General features: G+C 44.6%; 1 protein-coding gene across 1 annotated transcript in view; it reads right to left on the bottom strand.

Moving 5' to 3' along the window:
• Positions 1 to 23,282, bottom strand: part of KTN1 (kinectin 1) — a gene marked incomplete in the record, with an annotated part of 2,305,074 nt that overhangs the window by 2,219,692 nt on the left and 62,100 nt on the right. The window contains 1 exon segment of the mRNA XM_044074427.1: positions 7,890 to 8,423. Coding sequence (XP_043930362.1) covers positions 7,890 to 8,403 — 514 coding nt within the window.

Raw genomic sequence — 23,282 nt, 5'->3', positions numbered from 1 at the left:
CCCTGAGCAAGGTGCTGAGAAAGGGCATGTCTAGAATGAGCCTCCACAAGTCCTCCTTCCTGGGAACAAGAATCATTCTGGAATAAAAACCTACTTCCTGCTGAAACACGGACAGGCTGAATGGTCTCTTGTACCACCAGATCTCGAAAAACTAAAGGAAAATGTGGGAGCTGACAAGGAAGAGGCTGAAGGCCTGAGAAAGAAGGAAAGGAATTTGAGACCATAAAATAACCATGATGGATAATAGAAAGTACCCAAGCATCAGTAGTTAATCTGTTGCCAAACAAGATAAATCAATCTAAAGGACAGAGGAATCTGGCTAAGGGGCAGGAGTGGCTGAATGTTAAACATAAGTAGATTTGTCAGAAAAAGGAGACTTTTGACCATAAGAACTCAAACTCTGAGGAGGCTTGTCCAGAAAACCTCTTCTACAAGCCCTCTTGCCTGTAGAAGGCTGTTCAGGATGCTAGGGACAAAGGAATGCTTAGAAGGATAATTTCTCTGGGGGGAGGAGAAGAAGTGGGTCATTACATCAATGAACTACAATATCCCCCCAAAGGACAACTCTTCCGTAAGAGTCAGGAAAAAGCGAATCCTTTTCAGACCCTAGGACAAGAGGAGAATTGCTCTGAGAAGTGTAGGCCAATGACTCCTCACCACAGCCTAACTCCTCGGAGGAATTAAGAGTCCCTAGGTCACTTGGAAGGAGTGGAAGACCAGGGAACAGAAGCAGGAAAGTACAGCTGTGTACACTTACCATAAATGTAGATATTAGAGTGTATTCAGTGTTGCAGTCATCACACTTGGGTTATCCTGCCAGGGGTAGCCCTCAGTCGGCCCTAATACCAGAGACTTAGTATTTCTGCATCGGTTGCTGTTGCTTCGGGACTGATGTCAGGGGTATAAAAACAGGCAGCAGACACCATTACATCAGTTTTTCTTGCCCTAAATTTCAGGAGCCCCCAAATAGGGAGCTAAGTTATGGTGGAAAAACCACCAGTAAAAAGTAAAGACCAATAGCCCTGTAAGGAGCGAGCAAGAGAAAGAGAGAAAGAGATAGACAAGGGGGCTGGAGGGTGGGAAACCAGGACTGCAACAGTGAATTCACTTGAACATCTACATTTATGGTAAGTGTACACAAATGTACTATGTTCTTTGTGTTTCACTGTTGCAGTCATCACACACGGGTTGATTCCCAAAGCTGAAGAATGGGTGGAGGCAGTCAAGAAGAGTTGGGGCTCACTAGTGTGCCCTGTAGGACTGCAGTTGCAAAGCCTGCCCTGGATTTGGAAAAGATAGACAGGTGGTAATGCTTGGTGGAGGTGTGAACAGAACTCCAAATAGAAACTTCGAGAATGTCCATGGTAAGGACTTCTCCGAGAAAGGCTGTAGAAGTTGAAGTTGCCCTGGTGGGAATGCGTTCTGACCCCATGAGGGGGTGGTTTCCCATGGTGTTTGCAACAGAAATGGATACAGTGTGCTATTCATTTGGAGATGGTTTGATTTGATATGGCCTTGCCCTCTGCCCCTGGTGCAAAGCTGACTAGTAACTGGTCAGAAGTCCTATCAAGGTAGAATCTGAGCTGTGTACGTTTAAAGAGTGCAGGATCCTTTCCCCCTTATTTTGAGGATTAGGGAAAAAAGTGGGCAAATGGACAGATTGGTTGAAAGCCACACTGGACACCACTTTAGGCATAAAAGTAGGGTTAGTCCTGAGGGAGACCCTGTCAGCATGAAAAATAATGAAGGGTACCACAGCCATACGTGCTTGTAGTTCAGACACTCTTATCTGAAGTGATGGCCAGAAGCAAGGCTATTTTCCAAGAGAGGTATTTTAACTCTACAGGCTCAAAGGGGAGTAGCATGAGCTTTTCCAACACAAAATTAAGGTCCCAAGCAGGGGTGGGGGCTCTCCTTGGTGGCCTTAAGTTGTTAGCCCCCTCTCAGGAACTGTTTGATGAGAGGGTGAGAGAAGAGAAGTGGCTCAGTGCTGTAAAGTGCAGAGATGGTAGAAGCATGGATCTTAATGGAAGAGAAAGATAAGCCTCTGTGCAGTAGGTCTGCTAGGTAATCCAGCGTGAGAGGTAAGGAGGGCTGTGCTGTATCTGCTCCTTTAGAGTGAATCCAGGAACAATACCTTTTCCACTTACCAGCATAGGATTTCCTTGTACTAGGTCTTCTGGCTTCAAGAATGACATCCAGCATCTGCTTGCTTAGACTGGCCACTGGAATTGAATTCAAGGAATAAGCCAGGCTGCAAGATTCAGGGTTTGCAATTGCAGATGCAAGATCTATCCCTCCTGCTGAGTGAGGAGGGTTGGGATCTGGGGTAGATGCCATGGTGGCACCAGTGACCGACTACGTAATAGTGGGTACCAGTGTTGGCGTGGCCAGTCTGGGGCAATCAGGATTTCCCATGGTCTTTCCTGCTTGATCTTGAGTAGTACTCTTGTAAGAAGAGGCAGATGGGGAAATGCATAAGGTTTGCCCACTGGAAGGATAGGGCATCCACTTTCCAGGCCTTGCTGTGAGGTACCCTGGTGCAGAATTTGCTGAGTTCGTGATTGTAGGGGGAGGCAAATAGGTCCACCTTCGGGGTTATCCCATTTCTGGGTTAGAAGGCTGAAGGTGTTGTGGTCTAATTGCCACTCCTGTGGGTCTAGGAGATTTCTGTTTAAGTCAGCTGCCAGAGTTTTGTTTGCCTGGCAGGAATTGAGCTTGCAGGTGAATATGCATAGCCAAGGCAGTGTTACACAGGGCCATGGCTAGCCTGCAGAGTGGGTTCCCCCATGCTTGTTTATGTACCACATCACTGTGGTGTTGTCGGTTTTGATTAGCAAGGGCCCTGGTGACAGTAGGGATCTGAAAGTTGTCGGAGCATGCTGAACAGCTAGCATCTCTTTTTGGTTGATGTGCAGATGAATTTGGTTTGGGCTCCAGTGGCCCTGAATGCACCTGCCATCCAGATGTGCACCCCAGGCATTGTCTGATGCGTCTGTGGTTAGGGTCTGGGTGGCGTGGGGTTGTGTAAATGGAAGTCCCTTGTTGTGGTTGCATGGTGCTACCCACCAAAGAAACTGTGTCCCGAGACCAGGTATTATAGTTATGATACTTTCCAGGTCCTGAGAATATTGGCACCAAAGACCAAGTACCACTGAAATTTCCTCATGTGCAGTATGGCATATGGAATTAGTAGAATGCAGGAGGCCATGAACCCTAGGAGCCTGCAGGATTTTCCTTGCAGATAGCTGGGTCTGGTGGCCATTTGAGCAAAGTAGCCTGTCAGATAGGCTTGTTTTTTTGGAGTAAAGAATGCCACCTGGGATGCTGTGTGCAAGCTTGCTCCCAGGAATACATTTTTTTTTGACTGGGGACTAGTTTTGATTTCTTTTCATTGATAGTGTACCCCAGGGAGGTTAGAAGGTCCTTTACAAATGTCAGGTGCTGCAACAGCTTTTCCTGACTGTCTGTCTGAATCAGGCAATCGTCCAAGTAAGGATATATTTGAATCTTTCTCCGTCTGCAAAAGGCAATGGCTGGAGCCAGGCATTTTGTGAAGACTCTGGGAGCAGTGGATAAGCCAAAGGGAAGTGCAGAGAACTGACAATGCATAGATCCTGCCCTGAAACAGATATCTCCTGCAGGAGTCCCTGATAGGGGTGTGCAGATAGGCTTTCCTTTAGGTCTAGGGTGGCTAACCAGGCATCTTTGGACAGCATAGGGAGAAGCTACTGTAGGGGGAGCATTTTGAATTTTGGTACCACCAGGAATATGTTTAGAATGGACAGATCTAAGATAGAGTGCCAGGAGCCCTCTTTTCCGGGTACCAGGAAAAGTCTAGAATAAAAACCTTGACCTATCTGTTCTGCAGGAACAGGCTGCATTGCCCTTACAGAGAGCAGGGACGGAACTTGGTTTTGTGCCTCTGCCCACTGGTTTGAAGGAAGGTTTGGGAACACTTTTGGGGTTGGCAGCATGTGGAAATAAAACTTGTACCCCTGGGATACTATGTTGAGGACCCATCAATCGTTGGTGATGGAGGTCCAGTTTTTTGCATGGTGGGCAAGTTTTCCTCCTGGGGCATGAGCAATTGGGCAGAGGTGAGGAGTGGAGTGGAGAAGTAACTGAATTCTTTCCGTAAGAGGGTGGCTTAGCACTCCCAGTTTTAGAAGTGGAGGTAATCCATTGCTTAGATCTCTGCATAGCCTGAGACTGTAATCTGGGAGGGGGGGGGGTCTGTTTCCCCTGGGTCTAGTTTGAGATGGCTGGAAAGGACCAATGCTTTGACAGGCAATGCCTACTGAATCTTGGAGGCTGCATTTGTAAACAATCTTTGACTGTCTGCATAGACTTAGCCTTTTTTCCATCTTTTTTAAAACCTCTTCTGCTTTGGTGCCAAACAGATTGTTCTTGTTCAAAGGAGCATCCAATAATTTTGATTTGATATGGTCTGGCAAGGTCTGCTCCTTAGGCCAAGCATGCCTTCTAAGTACAGAACCTGTGACTGCTGCACTGCAAGATGCTTCTAGGGTGTCAGACCCACACTGCAGGGTATGCTTGCCGACTTGGCTTGCAGAATGCATAAGCTCCTGTAATTCTTTATTTTCTGCACAGTCAGGAAAGGTAGATAATTTTTGCTTAATAAGTTCCATAGTATGTTGCTGGTATTTCAGCATGTGGAACTGACAATTCAATGCTGTAATGCCGAGAGTTGCAGAGGTGTATACTTTTTTACCCCATCTGTCTAAAGCTTGGGAATCCCTGCCCAAAGAGGTGGTATTCTTAGCTGTAGTTGCTTTTATTCCTTTAGGTCCTTGGGAGATTACCTCTGGGTCAGCAGTAGGATTTTAAAAAGAAATTTGAGAGTCAGGGACTCTAGTACCAGTCTGGTTTCCTTGGAGCAGGGGCTAAAGTATCAGGAGTTAGAATGGATTCCATAAAGACATCATCTACAACATCCAGAACAGGAGGGTTAGCTAAGGGTCTGTGCTGTAGTAAATCTAAAAATTCCCCGAGTCTCTTTTTGGACTGAGGATAATCCTGGCATTCCCAGTGGGAATGCTCTCTCAAAGTATGTAGGGTTTCACCAAAAGAAGAATCCTCTGGAGGGGAAGAGGAAGGAATGGATTCCTCTGCATCTGAATCCTCATAGGCAGATAAGGCATGTCTTCATATTCAGAAACCTCAGAGTCGTCAGACTCTTGGTCAGTTAAAGTTTCTTTTCCTTTTAGTAGGGGAAAGCTGGCTTCCCCTAATCAGCATGATCAGGTCTTCTGCCATTTTAAGCATTTGAGACTGTGGCAAGGAAGCAGGCGCTTGAGCTTGGGTAGTAGTTTTTTTTAGGCGTAGCTCGTACTCTTGGCCTTAGAAACTCAGTAGTTTTAGAAAGAACTTAAGATGTGAAAGAAGTCGTTGGTTTGTGTCGAATATCGGTAATGCAACAAACTTCCTCAGAAGCCGGTGCCTGCACAGCGGCTCCAGACCCATCCAAGGTAGGAGACATCTGTAGGGTTCCGTAGTCAAAGAAGAGTCTCGTGGCATTCCGGACTCTGAACGGGTCAGGGTAGCGGCTTGCAAATCCATCGAAGTAGGCATCAGGGGCTGCAAAAGCATTTCACCGAGTACCGGCAAACTGGTAACTAGCTTAATGGAAGCGTCGTTGGCAGTTTTGGACCTGTGCGGTCCGTCTCAGTCTTTATCCTTTAGTTTTTTCAGAAGATCGGTAGTTGGATGGCTTACCGAAGCCATTTCAGAATACGGAGATAGAGAATGAAAGTATTTAGCTGCAATAAGGGTCCGACGATGAACAGTTAGGGTGTTGAACAAAGCACAAAACTGACAGCGAAGTACGTCATGGTCTGGGCCTAAACAGGTGATGCAGTAAGAATGGAAATCTCGGTGTGGTATTTGGTTTCCACAGGCAAGACAATTGTTAACTTTTTCTGACATCGGTTAGGGCGAGAAAAAATGATCCCCAATGGGATACTTCGCTTTAGTAGACTTCAGGACAATTCAATTGCAGAAATGAAAACTCAGGTAGCGGCCAACCGGCACTTGTGCGAACTGCTACTGCTTCAGGCTCCTTGGCAAGAAAGACTGATGTAATGGCGTCGGCCACCTGTTTTTTATACCCCTGATGACCTGACGTCAGTCCTGAAGTGACAGCAACCGATGCAGAAATACTAAGTCTCTGGTATTCAGGCCGAAAGAGGGCTACCCCTGGCAGGATAACCCAAATGTCATGACTGCAACAGTGAAACACGAAGAACATCAGATGATCCTCAAAGAGGTTTAAGAGCCACAAAAGCAGTGAAAAGCCCCAGAGTACATCCTGTCATTCTTTGTGGGGATCCTTAACCACAGGGACCACATGCTTAGTCTAATGCTTTTTTTTCAAAGCAACATCATCTTTAACAAATCAAGGAGGTTCAGACCCCTGCATAGATTTAACGAGGGCCCCAGGCACTTCTTCCCTAACAAGTATTTGACGAATCTTCCTAGGCCCCACTGAAATAAATCAGTCATTGTTTCCCCTCCACAGCTGTACCAGACATAGCCACAGCCTCAGCAGATGTGCATGTAGACCGTTCCATGTCAGCCTCCAAAGTGTCATAGCAGAGGAAACCGACATTGGCACCAAGCAGCAGTCTCTGTATGCATGTTTTTGGCTTTCTTAAAGTGGCAGCAGATCATCAGGACATGCAGATTCAGCCACAGTACCCTGAGCCGAAAGCTTCGACCACTAGTTCTTCAAATAAATGGAAAGAGATGACAGATGACTGTTGTGTCTTACTGACACACCTTACAAATCTCATACGCCGTATGGCTGTGTGCAGCACCCTAACAAAAGGCAATTTTCGTGTCAGTCTCTACAGGAAATCCACTTCCCATTCTCATTTTCCATTCTGGATGACATGTAAACCAAGGTAAAAAAATAAATAAAGGAAGGAACAGACTGGGTTGATCCAATTCTGCGAAATGCCTGCAGATCAAATTCAAATTCAGACTGGTGGCAAAGACATTCTGAGAACATCAGAAATGTACCCTGCATTTTGCACATGGAAAGACATTTGATGTACGTCACCCAGAAGGTATAAAGATTTTGGTATGCTGGCCAGCCATTTGGCAATTCTCTGCAGGATACCCAAAGAGTAAATACTGTAAAGTGATAATGAAGGACATCACCTACATAGAAGAGATAGAAGACCAACAAAGCTGCAAAAGAGAACCACCACTGTAGTCCTCTACCAATACAACAACCTCTTAACACCACACTTAGGAGTGCGGCGTATTACTGCTGTGTGGGGTTACATCCTAGAAGCAGGACAAACAGCTTCTCAACTACATCACATGGATCATTACTCAAGGAAGAGTTCAGACCAAACTGCACAACCAACCCACATGGAACAGGAAAAAAGTGGATGGTGACATCAAATAGAATGGTAGGCTTCTAAAAGACCTGAGAATCTTAAAGGTGCATTTCTCAATGTTCTTATCAAGTGCACTGTATGCTTGGGCATCTGTTTTACATTATACAATTAAGGATGTATAGACAACGTATTCAGTAGAAAACTGCTTGCATTAAGGGGGGGTACATTCATTAAGCCAAGCAGAGGATATGTCAAGGTTTGCTAACAGTACAGCTTCCTGGAATAAAAGCAATATGACTTTAAGCTACTACTAACAGCAGACACCATTGAGTTATCAACTTCTGGATTCTACAAAGATCTAGTGGAAACATTTTTCCTGATAAATACAACTATACCTGTACCCATTTTTAATACCTACTATTCCTACTGCTTACAAATTTGGTCAAAGATGAAACAATTTGTTTTGTGCTTACACATGTAGATTCAAACCATTTCAAAAAGTAAAATTATGCACTGTACCTTCACCATTCTTCTGTTTCTTCTGCCCCGGCTTTTTCTTTGCTCGTATATCTTCCAATGGTGGACTAGGCTGTTTAGTAACAGGGACTGGTTCAGACGTTTTTCCTACTGGCTTAAGTAAAGTCATTTCTTCCTCATGCATAAGCTTAGACTGTTTCTTCTCCTTCTTCTTGCGTTCTCTAACTCCACCCGAAGTCTCCAGAGGTGCTAATGGAATAGGAACTGGGATTTCATCATCTGGAATCAAAGCATCTGTCAGTTCAAACTCCCGACTTGCATTCTCTGAATCAGACTCTTGAAGATTTCCATTTTGGTGTTCTTTCTTCTTATTCTTTTTCTTCTCATTCTTTTTCTTCTCAGCTTTAATGGTCAAAGGCTTCTGATCGCGTTTCTGTTTTGCAAGAATTTCATCATAAGTCGTCTCCCTCATAAAAAGCCAGAAAAACAGGAAAATAACTGTAATCACCACCGCAGGAATAAGGACAATAAAATAGTGAGACTCATAAAATTCCATTGTGTGCTTGTTTCAAGAATCTGAAAAGACAGAAATCAATTTAAAACAGGTGTCTGTACTGATTAATGAATGTTAATCTGCAATTGGTCACAAGTGTTCTAACTGGACTTCAAGAACAATGCATTAAAATACTGAAATATGGAAAATAAAAAGCAAATTCAAACAAATCTACAGTAACATGGATCAGTTGAATATACAGAGTTTGAAAAACAAAATTTACAAACAGGCTATTAAAAGCAGTAACTTGAAAATTAAAATTTTTTTACATATGTAAATTTAACATTTTTCCTACCCGAATGCCCCAGACATGACATGAAAATTTGGTATACAACACACAAACGCATTTTGCGCATTTGCAAGCATACAATTATGCTAGGTTGTCTGGTATGACTAAAACAGTACAGACCTATCACAATATCGCGCATTCCAACTTTAAAATGCCTAGCTTTCTAAACATAGCCTACAAAAACCTAAATCATCTGCTTTCAGTCGAGGTTACAACGAAGATGGGTTCACAATCACAAAGATGGAAATTTCTGAACTGGATGCAACTTTTGTCCTTTTGCTACACAACATCACAGTCAAAATGTTATAAAGTCTAACATATAAGCTTTCGGCCGTCATGTCCAACTGAAGAGACATTGCTATTTAAACAGAATTTTCATTAACTTATAAATAACTAAATATGGTTACAACTGCATCCTGTCCAATACATTACACGCAAAGAACCGATGTGTAGCTCGATGATGTTTTTGAGAACTAAACAGTCAAAGTCAGTAAGCATTACAAAATCCCTTTGGTAAGTAAATGCCACAAGACACCAAAGGGATTCCACTTAAGTGGATGGGATCCTCTCAGAGTTAACTGCCAAGAAAGTGATTCGGAAAAATGAATACAGTGATAGAGCAGATACCCACTCTTTGCCCCTCCCAAAAGAATGAGGGGTTACAAATGTACCCCTTCGTGACCTCCTGAAAGAGAATGGCACAAGTGTCTAATCATGCAAGACATGCCAACACTGACCTCGGCAACTATGAATCCTAAGCAGACGTTTGTGGATACAAACGAAAATTATCAGCTTTATGTGAAGATGCAGAAACTCTAAAGATTTCAGATACAGCAAGTAACTGGCTATTCCAGAATCAAACCACTTATTTAAACATTCAGTCTTGGGTAATAAACAATGCAGCTTTTTGACTGAAAAAAGGGAGTGGAGCTTATAAAGCTATGGAATCATCTTGCCCCTGGCTGTGCTTCCTGCCCTAGCTTCAACATTTACTACAGATGAGGTATTCTATTTAAAATATAGCACAGTTGCGGCTATACAGCAAGCCAGGAACAGAAAGTACAATACCTGTACTGCCAAAATGTGGCAACACGTCTGAATGCAGCCAAGAACAATTCAGAAATTCAAGAGGCCTAAAACAACTGCTGAACAAGTTCAAGCACTGAAGAAGGAAGTATAACAATGAAATGTATCACAGAATTATGAAACAATCCAGACGACAACAAGCTGGACTCAAGTGCAGCAGCTGTGCTCACAAGTGAATGAGTCAGGGATACAATGACATTTCTTTGGAGGATATTATCAGCACATGAGCAGCAAATAAGTAATTTCTGTTAAAACAGGACTACTTTAAGAAGGTGTTTTCAGTTTCATTCACCCATTTACGACTTACACATGAAATGGCTAGGACACCAATGTTTCTCCATGCGCTTGACATGACTATGAAAAGAAGACTACCAGAAATATGTCCTCTTAGTTTTGCCAGACTATTAATTCTCATATTGCTACAGGACAAAACGAGAAGTTATGTACTCAGCATAACATTAACATTTGATGTATGTAGTCCATCTCGCCTCACATTCTTACTCTTGGGTTGGGAGCAGAGCCTCGGCTCTGACCCGGCCATACTCTAGCTTCAAGTCTTTAATTGGCTCGTGGCTAAGAGGTATCCCCATACTGCAACGCACCCATCCCAGATCTTGTTTGCTGAACGCTCACACACACACACACACACACACACACACACACACACACACACACACACACACACACACACACTGAAAGGAAGAACCAACCCAACAAAAAAGGATACTGAAACCAGAGACTAAACCTCTAGGTCCTCCAGGAGGGGGTAGGTGGGTGGGTTAGGAAGAATGTGAGGCGAGATGGACTACACACATCGAACGTTATGGTGAGTACATAACTTCTTGATGTTATGTAGTCCAATCTCGCCTACATTCCTACCCTTGGGACAGCGTCCCTAGTACCTAAACCTTGGGTGGCTCAATCCAGGGATGCATTAGTTCACGATTGGCCCTCCAGTCTTCTCTATGCCTTGGAACTGTGGAACCAACGGAAGATCTGCCTCTAGATATCGGATCCAATTTGTAGTGACTAATAAAGGTGTGAGGCGATGCCCATGTAGCTGAGCACAAATATCATCCATAGACATCTTAGTCTGAAAAGCAGTAGAGGTAGACACCGATCGTGTAGAATGAGCCTTTACTTTAAAGGGTAATTCCTTGCCATTTGAAGTATAAATGAAGGAAATGCAACTAGAAATCCATCTGGACAGAGTTACTTTAGAAAATGGAGACCCAAGTCTATTGTCTGAGAATGACACAGAGTTGATCTGATTTCCTAGTATCTTTAGTTCTATGTAAATAGAAACGTAATTGTCTGTGAACATCTAGCTGATGAATCAAATTCTGCCCAGTTAGAGAATTCAAGGAAAAACACAGGCAGCTCAATGGACTAGTTGTGGTCGACAACCAAAGCAACCTTTGGCATAAAGGAAGGATTAGGTCTTAGAGAAACCCTATCCTTGTGAAATACCAAGTAAGGGGGCCGGACCGATAAAGCTTGGAGCTCGGAGACCTGCCTAGCCGAAGTGATGGCCATCAAAAAGATGGTCTTCCAAGACAAAACTTTAATGTCACAAGTAGTTGCGGGCTCAAAAGGAGGCGAGGTAAGCCACTGTAACACAAAACTGAGGTCTCATGGCATTACAGGATCAAAGACTGGAGGTCGAAGTAGCATAGTCCCTTTCAGAAAAGCCCTACAAAGCCTGTGCGCCATTAGATTGGGTTCATTAGCAACATGAAAAGTAGAAATGGATGCCAACTGCACTTTGATAGTTGCCGCAGCTGATCCCTGGCTGAAGAGTTGAGAAATAAATTCTAAAACTGATGGAATGGGAGAGCTGTATAAGGATCAATCTGCCTTTCATGAGCCCAAATGGAGAATCTCTTCCACTTACTGGAGTAAATCTTCTTAGTAGAAGTATTGTGGGAAGAAGACAGAATATGAACCACCTCCGTGGAAAAATCATGAAGCCTGACTAGGGACGGAACTGGAGCAGCCAAGCTGTCAACTTGAGGGTCTGAATGGAGGAATGGAACTGCCCTGACATAGGACTCAGCAGATCTGGCTCTGGGTCCAGAATCCACGGATTGTCCATTAGATAAGGTTGGAGAAAAGGGAACCAAATCTGACAAGGCCAGTGAGGTGCAATCAGTATCATCTTGCTTCCCAAGGATTGTGCTTTCTGAATAACCTTCGTTATCAGGGGGACTGACGGGAAGGCATAGAGAAGACTGGAGGGCCAATCGTGAACTAATGCATCCCTGGGTGCCTCCCCCTTCGGGGGGATAACAGTGAAGTAGCTGCTGCATTTGGCATTGAGGGGGCTGGCAAATAGGTCACAGCAAGGCTGACCCCATATGTGGAAAATCTGCTCCGCCACTTGTTCGTTCAGGGACCACTCGTGAGGCATCACAGTAGCTCTGCTCAGCCAGTCGGCAATCACATTGGACTTCACCAGGTATGTGCATTGTCACTTGAAAGCGTCGGGAAAACGATGCCCGCTGCCACACTCGAAGTGCCTCTCCACAAAGGGGATACGACCTGGTTCCTCCCTGTTTGTTCAAATACCATACCACTGACATGTTGTCTGAGTGGACTGCAATTGTCCCACGAGGAAGAAAGCCCTGAAGTGCTTGCAACACTAATAGCACTGCTCTCATCTCCAAGACACTGATACGCAAATGGGTGTCGTGCTCTTGCCACGTTCCTTGGACTGTCCTGCCGAGATAATGCCTCCCCACCCAATCTGGGAGGCATGCCCACGTTGAGACTGCTGGCCTGAAGCCACCAGCGCAGATCCTGCTTGCACTTGTCTGTAATCAGAATAAGATAGGAGAGCGGGAGATGCTGTAGAGACCACTGGGCAAAAAGCAGCCACTGAAGAAGCCACATATGTAGTCTCGCAAGAGGAACTAGCATAATCGTGGCAGCCATGGTCTCTAATAACTTGAGGACCACTTTTGCCTTGAACTTCTTCAATGGTAGCAAAGCGTAGACCTGCTGCTGTAAACCTGAATTCTCTCTTCTGGTAGGAAGGCCCTCATGAGCACCAGGTCTAATTCGGCACCGATAAAAGTAACACGTTGAGAGGGCAACAAGGCAGACGTTTCCCAATTCAGAGTAATTCCCAGACTTTTGCACAGCGCAATAGTAGCGTCCCTGGTCTGTAGCAGTAGATGCCTGGTGGTGGCAGACAGGAGCCAGTCGTCCAGGTACGGAAACACTTGGAATCCCTGACGTCTCAAGTGAGCCGTTACCACTGCCATGCATTTGGCAAACACCCTGGGGGCTGTGGTGAGACCAAAGGGCAGGGCGCGAAACTGAAAATGACTGGCTCCCAGCCGGAAACGCAAGGGACTTCTGGATGCCATATCCATCTTGATATGGTAGTAAGCATCCTTGAGGTCGATGGAGCACATCCACACATCTTTCCCTAATAACAGGGGACTTGACTGTAACGTGACCATGCGGAACTTGGACTTCTCTACATGAAAGCTCAAACGGCTGAGATCCAAGATGGGTCTCTGGTCCCCTGTTCTTTTCGGCATCAAAAAGAATTTGGAGCAAGTCCCTAATCTTACTTGGTCTGTGGGGACAGGCTGGATGGCTCCCTTTGACAGTAACTTTTGTACTTCAAAAGTTGCAGAATTTCTGACTGGGTGGAACATCTGGGATTCTTTTGTTTGGAGGGGGATAAGAAAGAAGGGGAATATGATAACCTCTGGAAATTATCTCTAATACCAACTTGTCTTGGGTGATGTCTTGCCAGGTTTCTGGGTATAAAAAAATGCGACCCCAGACTGGCTCTAAAGACGCACAGTCAGGCCTCCCCTCAGGAGTGCTGGTAGGGAGAACCACTACAGGAATCACGGTCCCACTGGTTACGCAGGCCTCCTCTGCCTCTAGGGCGGCGTCTACCTGAATTTCCACCCCCCTCCCCTGCCTCTGGAGGGGGAAATCACGTTGTGCGGCATGAAAAAACCTCTGCGACTTTCTGAACCACATTTTTTCACCCTTCTGACCCTTGGGGTAAAGTCTAGAAGACATGGTAAAATGGACTCCCATGTCAAACAGGGGTTTCCTTCCTGCTCGCACCTAGTGAGAGTGTTCTTTACCTTGGTTCCAAGTAAGGATGAACCGTCAAAGGGGGCATTGGTGAAAGTAGACTTGAAAGCCTCCGAAGTTGCACAGGCACATCCAGGAGTGTTTCCTAAGAGAGACTCCAGAACCCAGCAGCCCTGCTCGCTCCATCGGCTGCATATGAGATCAGCCTTATGGAGGAGTCTGTAATGGAATTTAGGGTAGACATCTGAGCAATGACCTTTTGAACCACAGCATCAGAAACATTACCCTGTAGAGAATCTCCCAGCTCTTTTAGGAGATCTCTCTGGAGCCGTGTAAAATGCAACAAATAGTTGAGCGACCGCAGTGTAAAGGCCGCTGAGGAAAATAGCATGCTTCCCATACCTATCCATGGCCCTAGACTCCTTGTTGGGGGGATGGACAGTAGAAGTTTCAGCAAGTTGCTTCTTGGTGGCTGCTGCCACCACCATGGCATCTACTGGAACGCCTTTCGTAAGAAAATCCTTGACTGGAGGAACGGACAAAAACTTGTTGGGTCTCCTAGGGACTGGTTCCAGTGTGTCTGGAGTTTCCCACACCTTCCGACAAACAAGACCAAGTAGCTCAAACAGGGGAGAAACCCAAGAGGTGGAGGGTTGAGACCCGAAGGCTTTCAGGAACACTGATGACTCCTCAGAAGGGGATTTGGAGGTTTTGTCGCCTCTCTGCCTCAAGATTTCCAGGATATCTGAGAAAGAAGATAACTTGGGGGACCCTTCTGACTCCTCGAGGTCGGTGTCAGATGGGAGAGACTCATTTTGGGAGTCGACGTGCTTCCTCTTGCACACGCACTTTATGGGGTGCTCCTCAGGCAAAAACTCCAGGGAGACCTAGAAAGTTGGGGACCACTCAGAGGTATCCTAAGGCCTTGGGTCTCCGCTGTCCATGGATAGAGAGTGATCAGAGACTGATACTGGTGCTGGAGGGGGCAGAGTGTCGGTGCCATAAGATGCAGCTGACGACCTGGCCAGCACGCTCCTCATGACCTTGGAAAGTGAACCCCCCAGCTCCGAAGGTCAACTGACCGTGGAAGATATGGTAGTAGCCCTCAGAGCCGAAGAGATGAGGTCCGAAGCCAATGTCTGACCCAAGCTCACACAAGCCGAAGCACCGAGAGGAAGGCTAGGAGCCAAAGAAGATCGATCCTAGACCTCCCTCTCGGGTCTGACTGGTGAACCAAGAATCCTGGACCCCGTGGGTGGAGCAGAGAGGCCAGAGGGGGCTAATGGAACCAACCTCACAGCATCCGACAGAACTGACAGCTCTGGCTCCGAAAGCCAAAAAAGGCTCAGAGGAGGAACAACCAAATAGGAGGGGAGGACGGGCTCCGGGGCCGACTGGGCCGGAACCAAAAACAATTTTGCCAGCACCGATGACTGGAGCAGTTTCGGCACCACTCTACTGACGTCATCAGAGGGACCTAGAGGATAAGGTCGGAGATCTGGATCTCCCTACATAGGGAGCTATGAGACAGAGAAACCGGTCAAGGAACTGGAGACCGGCTCAGAATTAGAATATCTGCCACTGGCTCCAAGATACTGGGAGCCAATGTCGACAGTCGGTGTACTGCCTTCTGTCAGCACCAAAGCCAATGGAGCAAAGAAGTAACAGTAGTTTCAGCGATTTTCTCTGGTGGCTCCGAGGAAACTGACGGAGCCAGAGAGTGCTTTTTTGTAGATTTGTTTCTCTGATTTCTTGCCCGGTTTGGAAGGAGAGGATTTGGAACTAGAAGACCTCTCCAAGTATTCTTCAAAGGAAGGTTTCAGTAGTCCTTTTAAGATAAGCTTGTTCTTCCTCTCTTGCAGTACATGGGGACTGAAAGTGTGGCAGAACAGGCAGGATTCTTGGAGATGAATAGCCCCCAAGCAGTACACGCACAGAGTGCCCATCAGTTAAAGGCATCTTGTTACTACATTTTACACACTTTTTAAAGCCCTGTGTTCTATGGGATCCTTAGACATGTTGACAAGAAAACTCCACACACCACACAGGGTAACACAGGAACACCCTTGCACCAAACCCAAACACAGAAGGGTGCGGGAAACTAGAGCCTCTAACTGAAATGTCCTAGACCACAGACAACCACAAGGTGGGCTAGGTCCTCTAATTTAAATGAGCCTAGCCCAAGAAACAAGAGACTAACACCACAGAAACAACAAAACACCAACAAATTGGAAAAACTATAACTGGACAGTAAGGAGAACAAGGTCCTCTGACTGAAAAATGGGCCTAACCCGTGGAGACAAGGGGCGAACGGGATACCACAAGGCCAACGGAACCAGCCACACAACCAGCAGAAAGAATACACACAAGGTAGCTATGAAAATTTTGGTCAACAATTAATTTAAATTTGGAAGAAAAAATAATACTTGGCCACAGCCAAGAGCAAGACTATGTCTGAGCGTAATGAGTGGCAAACGAGATCGGGATGGGCGTGTTGCAGTATGAGATACCTTTTAGTCACGAGCCAAATGAAGACTTCGAGCTAGAGTATGGCCAAGTCGGAGCCGAGGTTCGGCTCTGAACTCAAGGGTAAGAATGTAGGCGAGATTGGACTACATAACATTATCCATTCAAACCTAACCTGATTACTTATTTTGTTTAACTGTCCTAGATTACATGGATGACTGCAAAAAGTAACTGTAGATAAGGTGGCATACAGCCAGAAAGAACAGGGACCTAACAAGTGGATGAAAAATGATCTCTGCCTGCCTTATAAGCGCCCTGCAATCTGTTCAGACAAGTACTAAAGTGACCAGAAAACTTTTAAATTTGTAGCAAAAAAAGTTTCATAAGGTCCTATGTGAGGTTCTGGAAAGTTGTTACAAACTTAAGCTCTTGATTTTGCTAGATTACTCATTCCCCTAATCTGGTTGTTAATGAAACTTTCATGAAAACAACGTAGCCTTCATCCATCCAGCCCCACAACTTTACCCATTTTTACACATGGGGTTAGGCTGTCATTTCAACACTACATCTACAGCCAAGGTTCACAACACTGGGTGGTTAGCCTTAGCACAGCTGTTCTTCCATACCACACACTTTTACGCACACACACATCTATGGCCAATTTGGAGTGTCCAATCCACCAACTGCACGTCTTTGAAATTTTGGAGGAAACTGGAAACCCAGGGGAAACCACTTGAACACAGAGAAGGAGCAGACTCCGCACAGAAGGCACCCCAGCCAAGCACAATGGATGACAAATGGCCTGAATACACAGGGATCAGACTGTCCAAGTATGCAGACATGCAAAAGGAATTCCTTGGACTTGTACAAATAAAAAGGGCTTTGAGCCCCATGAATAACTGCTGTCCATCAAGACATTAGCTCTACATTAAACTTTTTTTTTTCTTTCCAAGTGAGACACTGCTTTCCCTCTGACCTAAGGCAGGATAAAGCTCTTACCATAGAATAGAAAAATGAACAAGCTTTACAGAATATATGAATGAATAGGCTTTGCAAAACCTCCAGTTCATGGACAAAATGGAAATGTTACTGAACTAGTCTAGAGTACATTAGCCTGTGTGGAAACTCATAAAATGCAAGTGTGTTGGCAGACAGGCTTAGAACACCTGGTAGGCTGCAAGATTAATCTCATTTTTCAAGCTACTGGTACTCACAGCAGATCAAGGAATAATAATTAAAAAAAAAAAAAAAAACAAACAAAAAAAAAAACACACCAAACAAACTACCATAGACTGCAAAGTGGAGAACTGTCTGGCCGGATACTTGAATTCAATGTTTCATGCTCAAACGTTATGCTGCTCTACTGGGTATGCCATTTAGCAGCTGCAGGTCAACACTAAGAGCTCAACAGTGCATCTTTCTCTGCCCACCGAACAAGACAAAATACATCATAGAACTTAAGCTGTTACTGTGAACAGAACTTAAAACAAGGCAATGAATTCAATACATAAAGAAGTCTTTTCAGCAGAAGTACTGAATGACTAAAATGATCTACGATTTTATAGTAGTAAAGCGAGGATATTGTAGCCAAGTAACAGTAGTTGCTCCTCCCATATACAACCTTGCTACACTTTACAGATTATAATATGCATGTGCACAAAGATTACTGCCCAAGACAAGGCTGGCTACTGCCAAGTGTGGGGACAAACCTTGCATTGTCTAGTGAGCCGTAAACACTAGAAGACCCATATGCACTGAAACACGCCTTTTAATCTCACATTCTAAACGACATGAGTGCACATACATTAAAAGAAAAAACACAAACCACTATAACATTTTTACTTATTTTCATGCATTATGCATAGATTTTTTTAAACAATTACTCATTCCAACATTACATCAATTGCTCACTTCCAGCCTTCCATTAAACTTAACTCCTCCTCCTCCTACACACTTATTGCTCCCACACACTGCATTTATTTCCATGCAATTTGATTCTTCCATTTTCTAAAGATCTACCTCTAGTTCTTTTATCTCCTTTACAGTAATCAGTACATCAAATTTTAAACCAGTCGTAAAAAGTTGTTATGCACTTACCATAACGTTCCTTGTGAGTTGTTCATGTCGCCTTCATTCTGATAGGTTCGGAGCCGATCCCTCGGCTCCGAGTCTGCCTACTACAAAGCTCAAGGTCTTCAAATACCGCAAGGCCAAGTCCCTATCCCATGATGCACCTAGAGTTCCCTCACATCTTGTTTGCTGCATACAATACCATATGTCATTCTATTACTCCATAAGAGAAAGGATAGAAGGGTTGAGCAACCAGGAATGATTCAGCATCTCGGTCTTTAAAAACCCAGGAGGGACGGGTGTTAGAATGAAGGCGAGATGAACAACTCGCATGGAACATTATGGTAAGTACATAACTTCTTTATGTGAAAATGTTCTATCTCGCCGTTCATTCTTACTGATGGGTAGCGTCCCAAGCACCATCTCGGGTGGCTCACAGGAGTATATTTTTCAGGACAGTGGATCCAAAGGAGTATATTTTTCAGGACAGTGGATCCAAAGGACACCCTGTCAACTTTGTAATGAGTGATAAAGTTATGAGGTCTTGACCAAGTGGCTGCTGCACAAATGTTATCAATAGGAGTCTTGCAGAAAAGGCAGAGGATGTAGAAAATGCTCTGGTTTAGTGGGCTTTAAATTTATGTTGCAAGGGAATTTTGGCAGCTGAATAAGCAAAATGTGATACAATCAGAAAACCATTTAGACAGAGTTGTTTTAGCCACTGGCATACCTTTCCTGGAGTCTGAAAAGAAAAAAAAAGGCTGTTACGATTTCCTAAAATCTTTTGCTCTATCCAAGTAAAATCTGAGTTGTCTATGAACATCAAGTTTGTGCATGTATTCTAGATTGTTGGAGTGATTGGGGAAGAAAACTGGCAAATCAATAATTTGGTTAAGACTAGTTTCAGTGCAAACCTTAGGCAAAAAGGAGGGGTTTGTTAGAACTGGGACTCTGTCAGCATGGAAAATCAAGTAAGGTTTAATTAACAAGGCTTGAAGCTCTGATACTCATCAGGCAGAAGTAATAGCTACTAAAAAGATAGTCTTTCATGACAAAAATTCGAGGTCACATGAGAAAGCCTGTTCAAATGGAGGAAGAATAATGCGGGAAAGCATAACATTTAGATTCCATGGGGAATAGTGAGATTTCACAGGTGGCCTGAGATGAAAGGTCCCATTGAGAAAGGCTTTACATAATTTGTGTGACATAATATTCAATCCTTCGAATCCAAGATGAAAATTAGAAATGGCAGCAAGTTGAACCACAAAAGTTGCTGTTGCATCTCCTTTGTTGAAAATCACGGTCAAGAACTGTAAAATAGAGGCCACAGGGGCTTGGGTAAGGATCAATATTGTTTTTAAGAGGCCCATATAGAAAATTGTTTCCACTTGCCAAGGTTTAGCTTCCTCGTAGAGGATTTATGACAGGATAAGAGAATTTGCTTAGTCTCGCTGGAAAGGTTATGGAACCTGGCTATGATGGGAATTGGAGCAGCCAAGTTGTCAGCTTCAGGGACTGCAGAGACGGATGAAGTTCCCCTGATGAGTGCGTCAGAAGGTCAGGAACTGTGTCCAGAATCTAAGGCTCCTCCAAAAGATGAAGTCGAAGGAAGGGGAACCAAATCGGACGAGGCCAATGAGGGGCTATTAGAATGATGGTCCTTTCCCCAGAGGTTTTGCTTTCTGTAGAATCTTTGGTACCAATGGGATAGGTGGAAATGCACATAGGAGACCTGGAGGCCAATCATGAACGAGTGTGTCCCTTGGGGCTTCCCCCAGAGGGGGAATCAGGGTAAAAGTAGCTTCTGCATTTTGTGTTCAAGTGACTGGCAAAAAGGTCGCAGCAAGGCTGGCCCCACCTGTGGAATATCCGGCCCGCTATTTCTTTGAGGGACCACACATGGAGCAACAAAACTGCTCTGCTCAGCTTGTCTGCTATCACGTTGGATTTCCCCAGGATATGCGTTGCTAACAAAGCGCTGGGTGGATATAGCCCAATGCCATACTCTTAGGGCCTCGCGACAAAGGGGATATGACCTGGTTCCTCCTCGATTAAGTACTAGACCACTGACATGTTGTTTGTCTGAATCGCAATCGTACCCAAAGGAAGAGTGTCCTGAAAGTACTGCAAAGCCAAAAGTACTGCTCTCATCTCTAAGACTTTGATATGCAGATGTGTCTCTTGATCGGTCCACGTGCCTTGGGCTGTCCTTCCCTGAATATGCCCCCCCACCCTATCAGGGAAGCGTCCGTGGTCACTGTGGCCACTGGTGGGGGTAAAACAAAGGTACGTCCTATCGTGACATGAAGTGAAGTTGAGACATGGGAAGCTCTTAGTAAGACCATTAATTGAACAGCCATTGCAGTATCCGCATGGGCATACGACCCAACAGTATGGGCAGAATTGCAGCTGCCACCACACCTAACAACTTTAGAACTTCTGATGCTGGAGCCTCATTTTTGGATATCAAAATGTGGATCTGCTGACAAGAGTAAGACTCTGTCAAGTCTTGACGTGGTGGTGGTGTACAGTTCTGCTTCAATAAAAACAGTATGTTGCTATGGCGACAAGGCAGATTTTTCTGAGTTTACTGTAATGCCCAGCTGCCTGCAGAGTGACAGAGTGGAGTCCCTGGTTTGAATGAGTTGATGCCTGGTGCAGGTGGTGAGGAGCCAATCGTCTAGGTACAGAAACACCTGGAATCCTAAACATCTCAGGTGAGCTGTGACCACTGCCATATATTTGGTAAACACTCTGGGGGCTGTAGAGAGACCAAATAGCAGGGCTCATAACCAGCAATGATTGGCTCCCAGCCAGAAGCGCAGAGGATCCCTGAATGGTCTAGCCATTTTTATGTGGTAGCAAACATCCTGGAGATCTATCAAGCACATCCAATTGTCATTCCCTAAGAAGGGAAGTACTGACAGAAGTATGACCATCCAAAACTTCTCTGAGAGATTTGTTTAGCCTGGTGATGTCCAATATAGGTCTTCAGTCCCCTGTCTTTTTTGGAACTAAAAAGAATCTTGAGTAAGTTCCGGATCCTCTCAGGTCTGCTGGAACTGCTTGGATGACTCTATTAGCAACATTTGGACCTCTACTATTGCTTGTTCCATGTAACTGGGTGGAACGTCCGGGATTATTCTTGTTGGTGGAGGAGATGTGGCGAAAGGAATGAAGTATCCAATGGAAATGATACTTTGTACCCACATGTCGTTTGTTATTTTCAGCCAGGCAGCTGGGTACAAAGGTAAGTGACCACCCCCCCCAACTACCTCAAGAGTAGGACAGTCGGGCCTCCTTTCAAGAGTGCTGGTAGAGCTTCCCAAAGAAGTGATCTGTCGCCCTGGTTTTGTGGACTCCCTCTGCTGCGAGGGCAGCATCTTCCATTATCGCCCTGCCTCTGCCCCTGAAGGGGGTTCACCACGTGTCCTGAAAGGCTCCTTGGGCTTTTCGGAACCACATTTTCCCTCTTCTTTGACCCTTGGGGTAGAGTCTGGTAGGGGTGGAAAAATGGACTTCGACAGCAGACTGTCTTTCCTTCCTGGTCACACCTGCTCAAAGTTTCCTTAAATTTGGGCATGAAAAGGGACAACCCATCAAAAGGGGTATTCACTAAAGATGACTTGAAGGGCTCCACGAAGGAAAAGAAGCACATCCAGGAGTGTCTCCTAAGAGCAATTCCTGTACGTGGTGCCCTGCCCATTCCATCAGCTGCATATGAAATGAGGCACATGGACAAGTTAACAATGGAGTTGAGGGCAGCAAGCTAGGAGGCAACTTTGTCTGAAGGCCTTGCAGCTACTGTAACCTGAAGAGAATCTCCCAGCTCTTGAAGGAGATCACTGCAGTCCCATGAAATGGGTTAGGTAGTTGAGCGAGCGGAGTGCAAAAGTCGCTGAACTATCAGTGAACTTCCCATATCTATCCATGATCCTGGAATCTCTGTTAAGAGGATAAATAGAAGAGGAAGTTTCTGAAATTTCCTTTTTGGTGGCTGCCACCACCACCACCATGACATCAACTGGCACACCCTTGGTAAGAAAGCATTTGTCTTGAGGAGCGGAGATAATTTTATTAGGCAACCTAGGGACAGGCTCCATGGCATCCGGTGACTCCAACTCCCTTCGTGAGACCAACTGCATCCGCTAATCGAAGGGCGGAGACAACCAGAAGGAGGGCTGAGACGTGAAAGCCTTCAGGAGAACAGACTCGTCTTTGTTACACACATTTTATATATATATATATATATATATATATATATATATATATATATATATATATATATATATATATATATATACACACACACACACACATAAAAATAAATTTATATATATATATATATATATATATATATATATATATATATATATACACACACACACACATACATATATATATATATATATATATATATATATATATATATATATATATATATATATATATATACACACATATATATATATATATATATATATATATATACATATACATATATACACACATATATATATATATATATATATATATATATATATATATATATATACATATATACACACACACATATACACACACCACGCTTTTCAGCCCCAAAACTTGGACCGAACCACAAAAGGAGGGGGAGTATCGATATTCAAAGATACCCACACCTCCAGGTTGGTGGCAAAGCACGAAGCATCAGAGACTATCCATGTGCAACTAACAGTGTGTAAAGCTGCCTTCCAGTTTATAGCCTGCTACAGACCACCCTCCAAAACCCAGGAACCCCACTCGGCCTTTCTGAGAACACTGGAAAATATGAAGGTCTCTCCAAACACCATTATATTGGGCGACTTCAACTACCCAAACAGAATGGGAGCATTACTCTAGCTCCAACCACCCTAGCCCAAAGGTTCCT

Source organism: Protopterus annectens, chromosome 6.part0 (genome assembly GCF_019279795.1).
Source record: "Protopterus annectens isolate FY-2018-M chromosome 6.part0, PAN1.0, whole genome shotgun sequence".
Taxonomy (NCBI): Eukaryota; Metazoa; Chordata; order Ceratodontiformes; family Protopteridae; genus Protopterus; species Protopterus annectens.
Note: the sequence above shows the minus strand (reverse complement) of the source record. Positions and strands in the feature narration are given on the sequence as shown.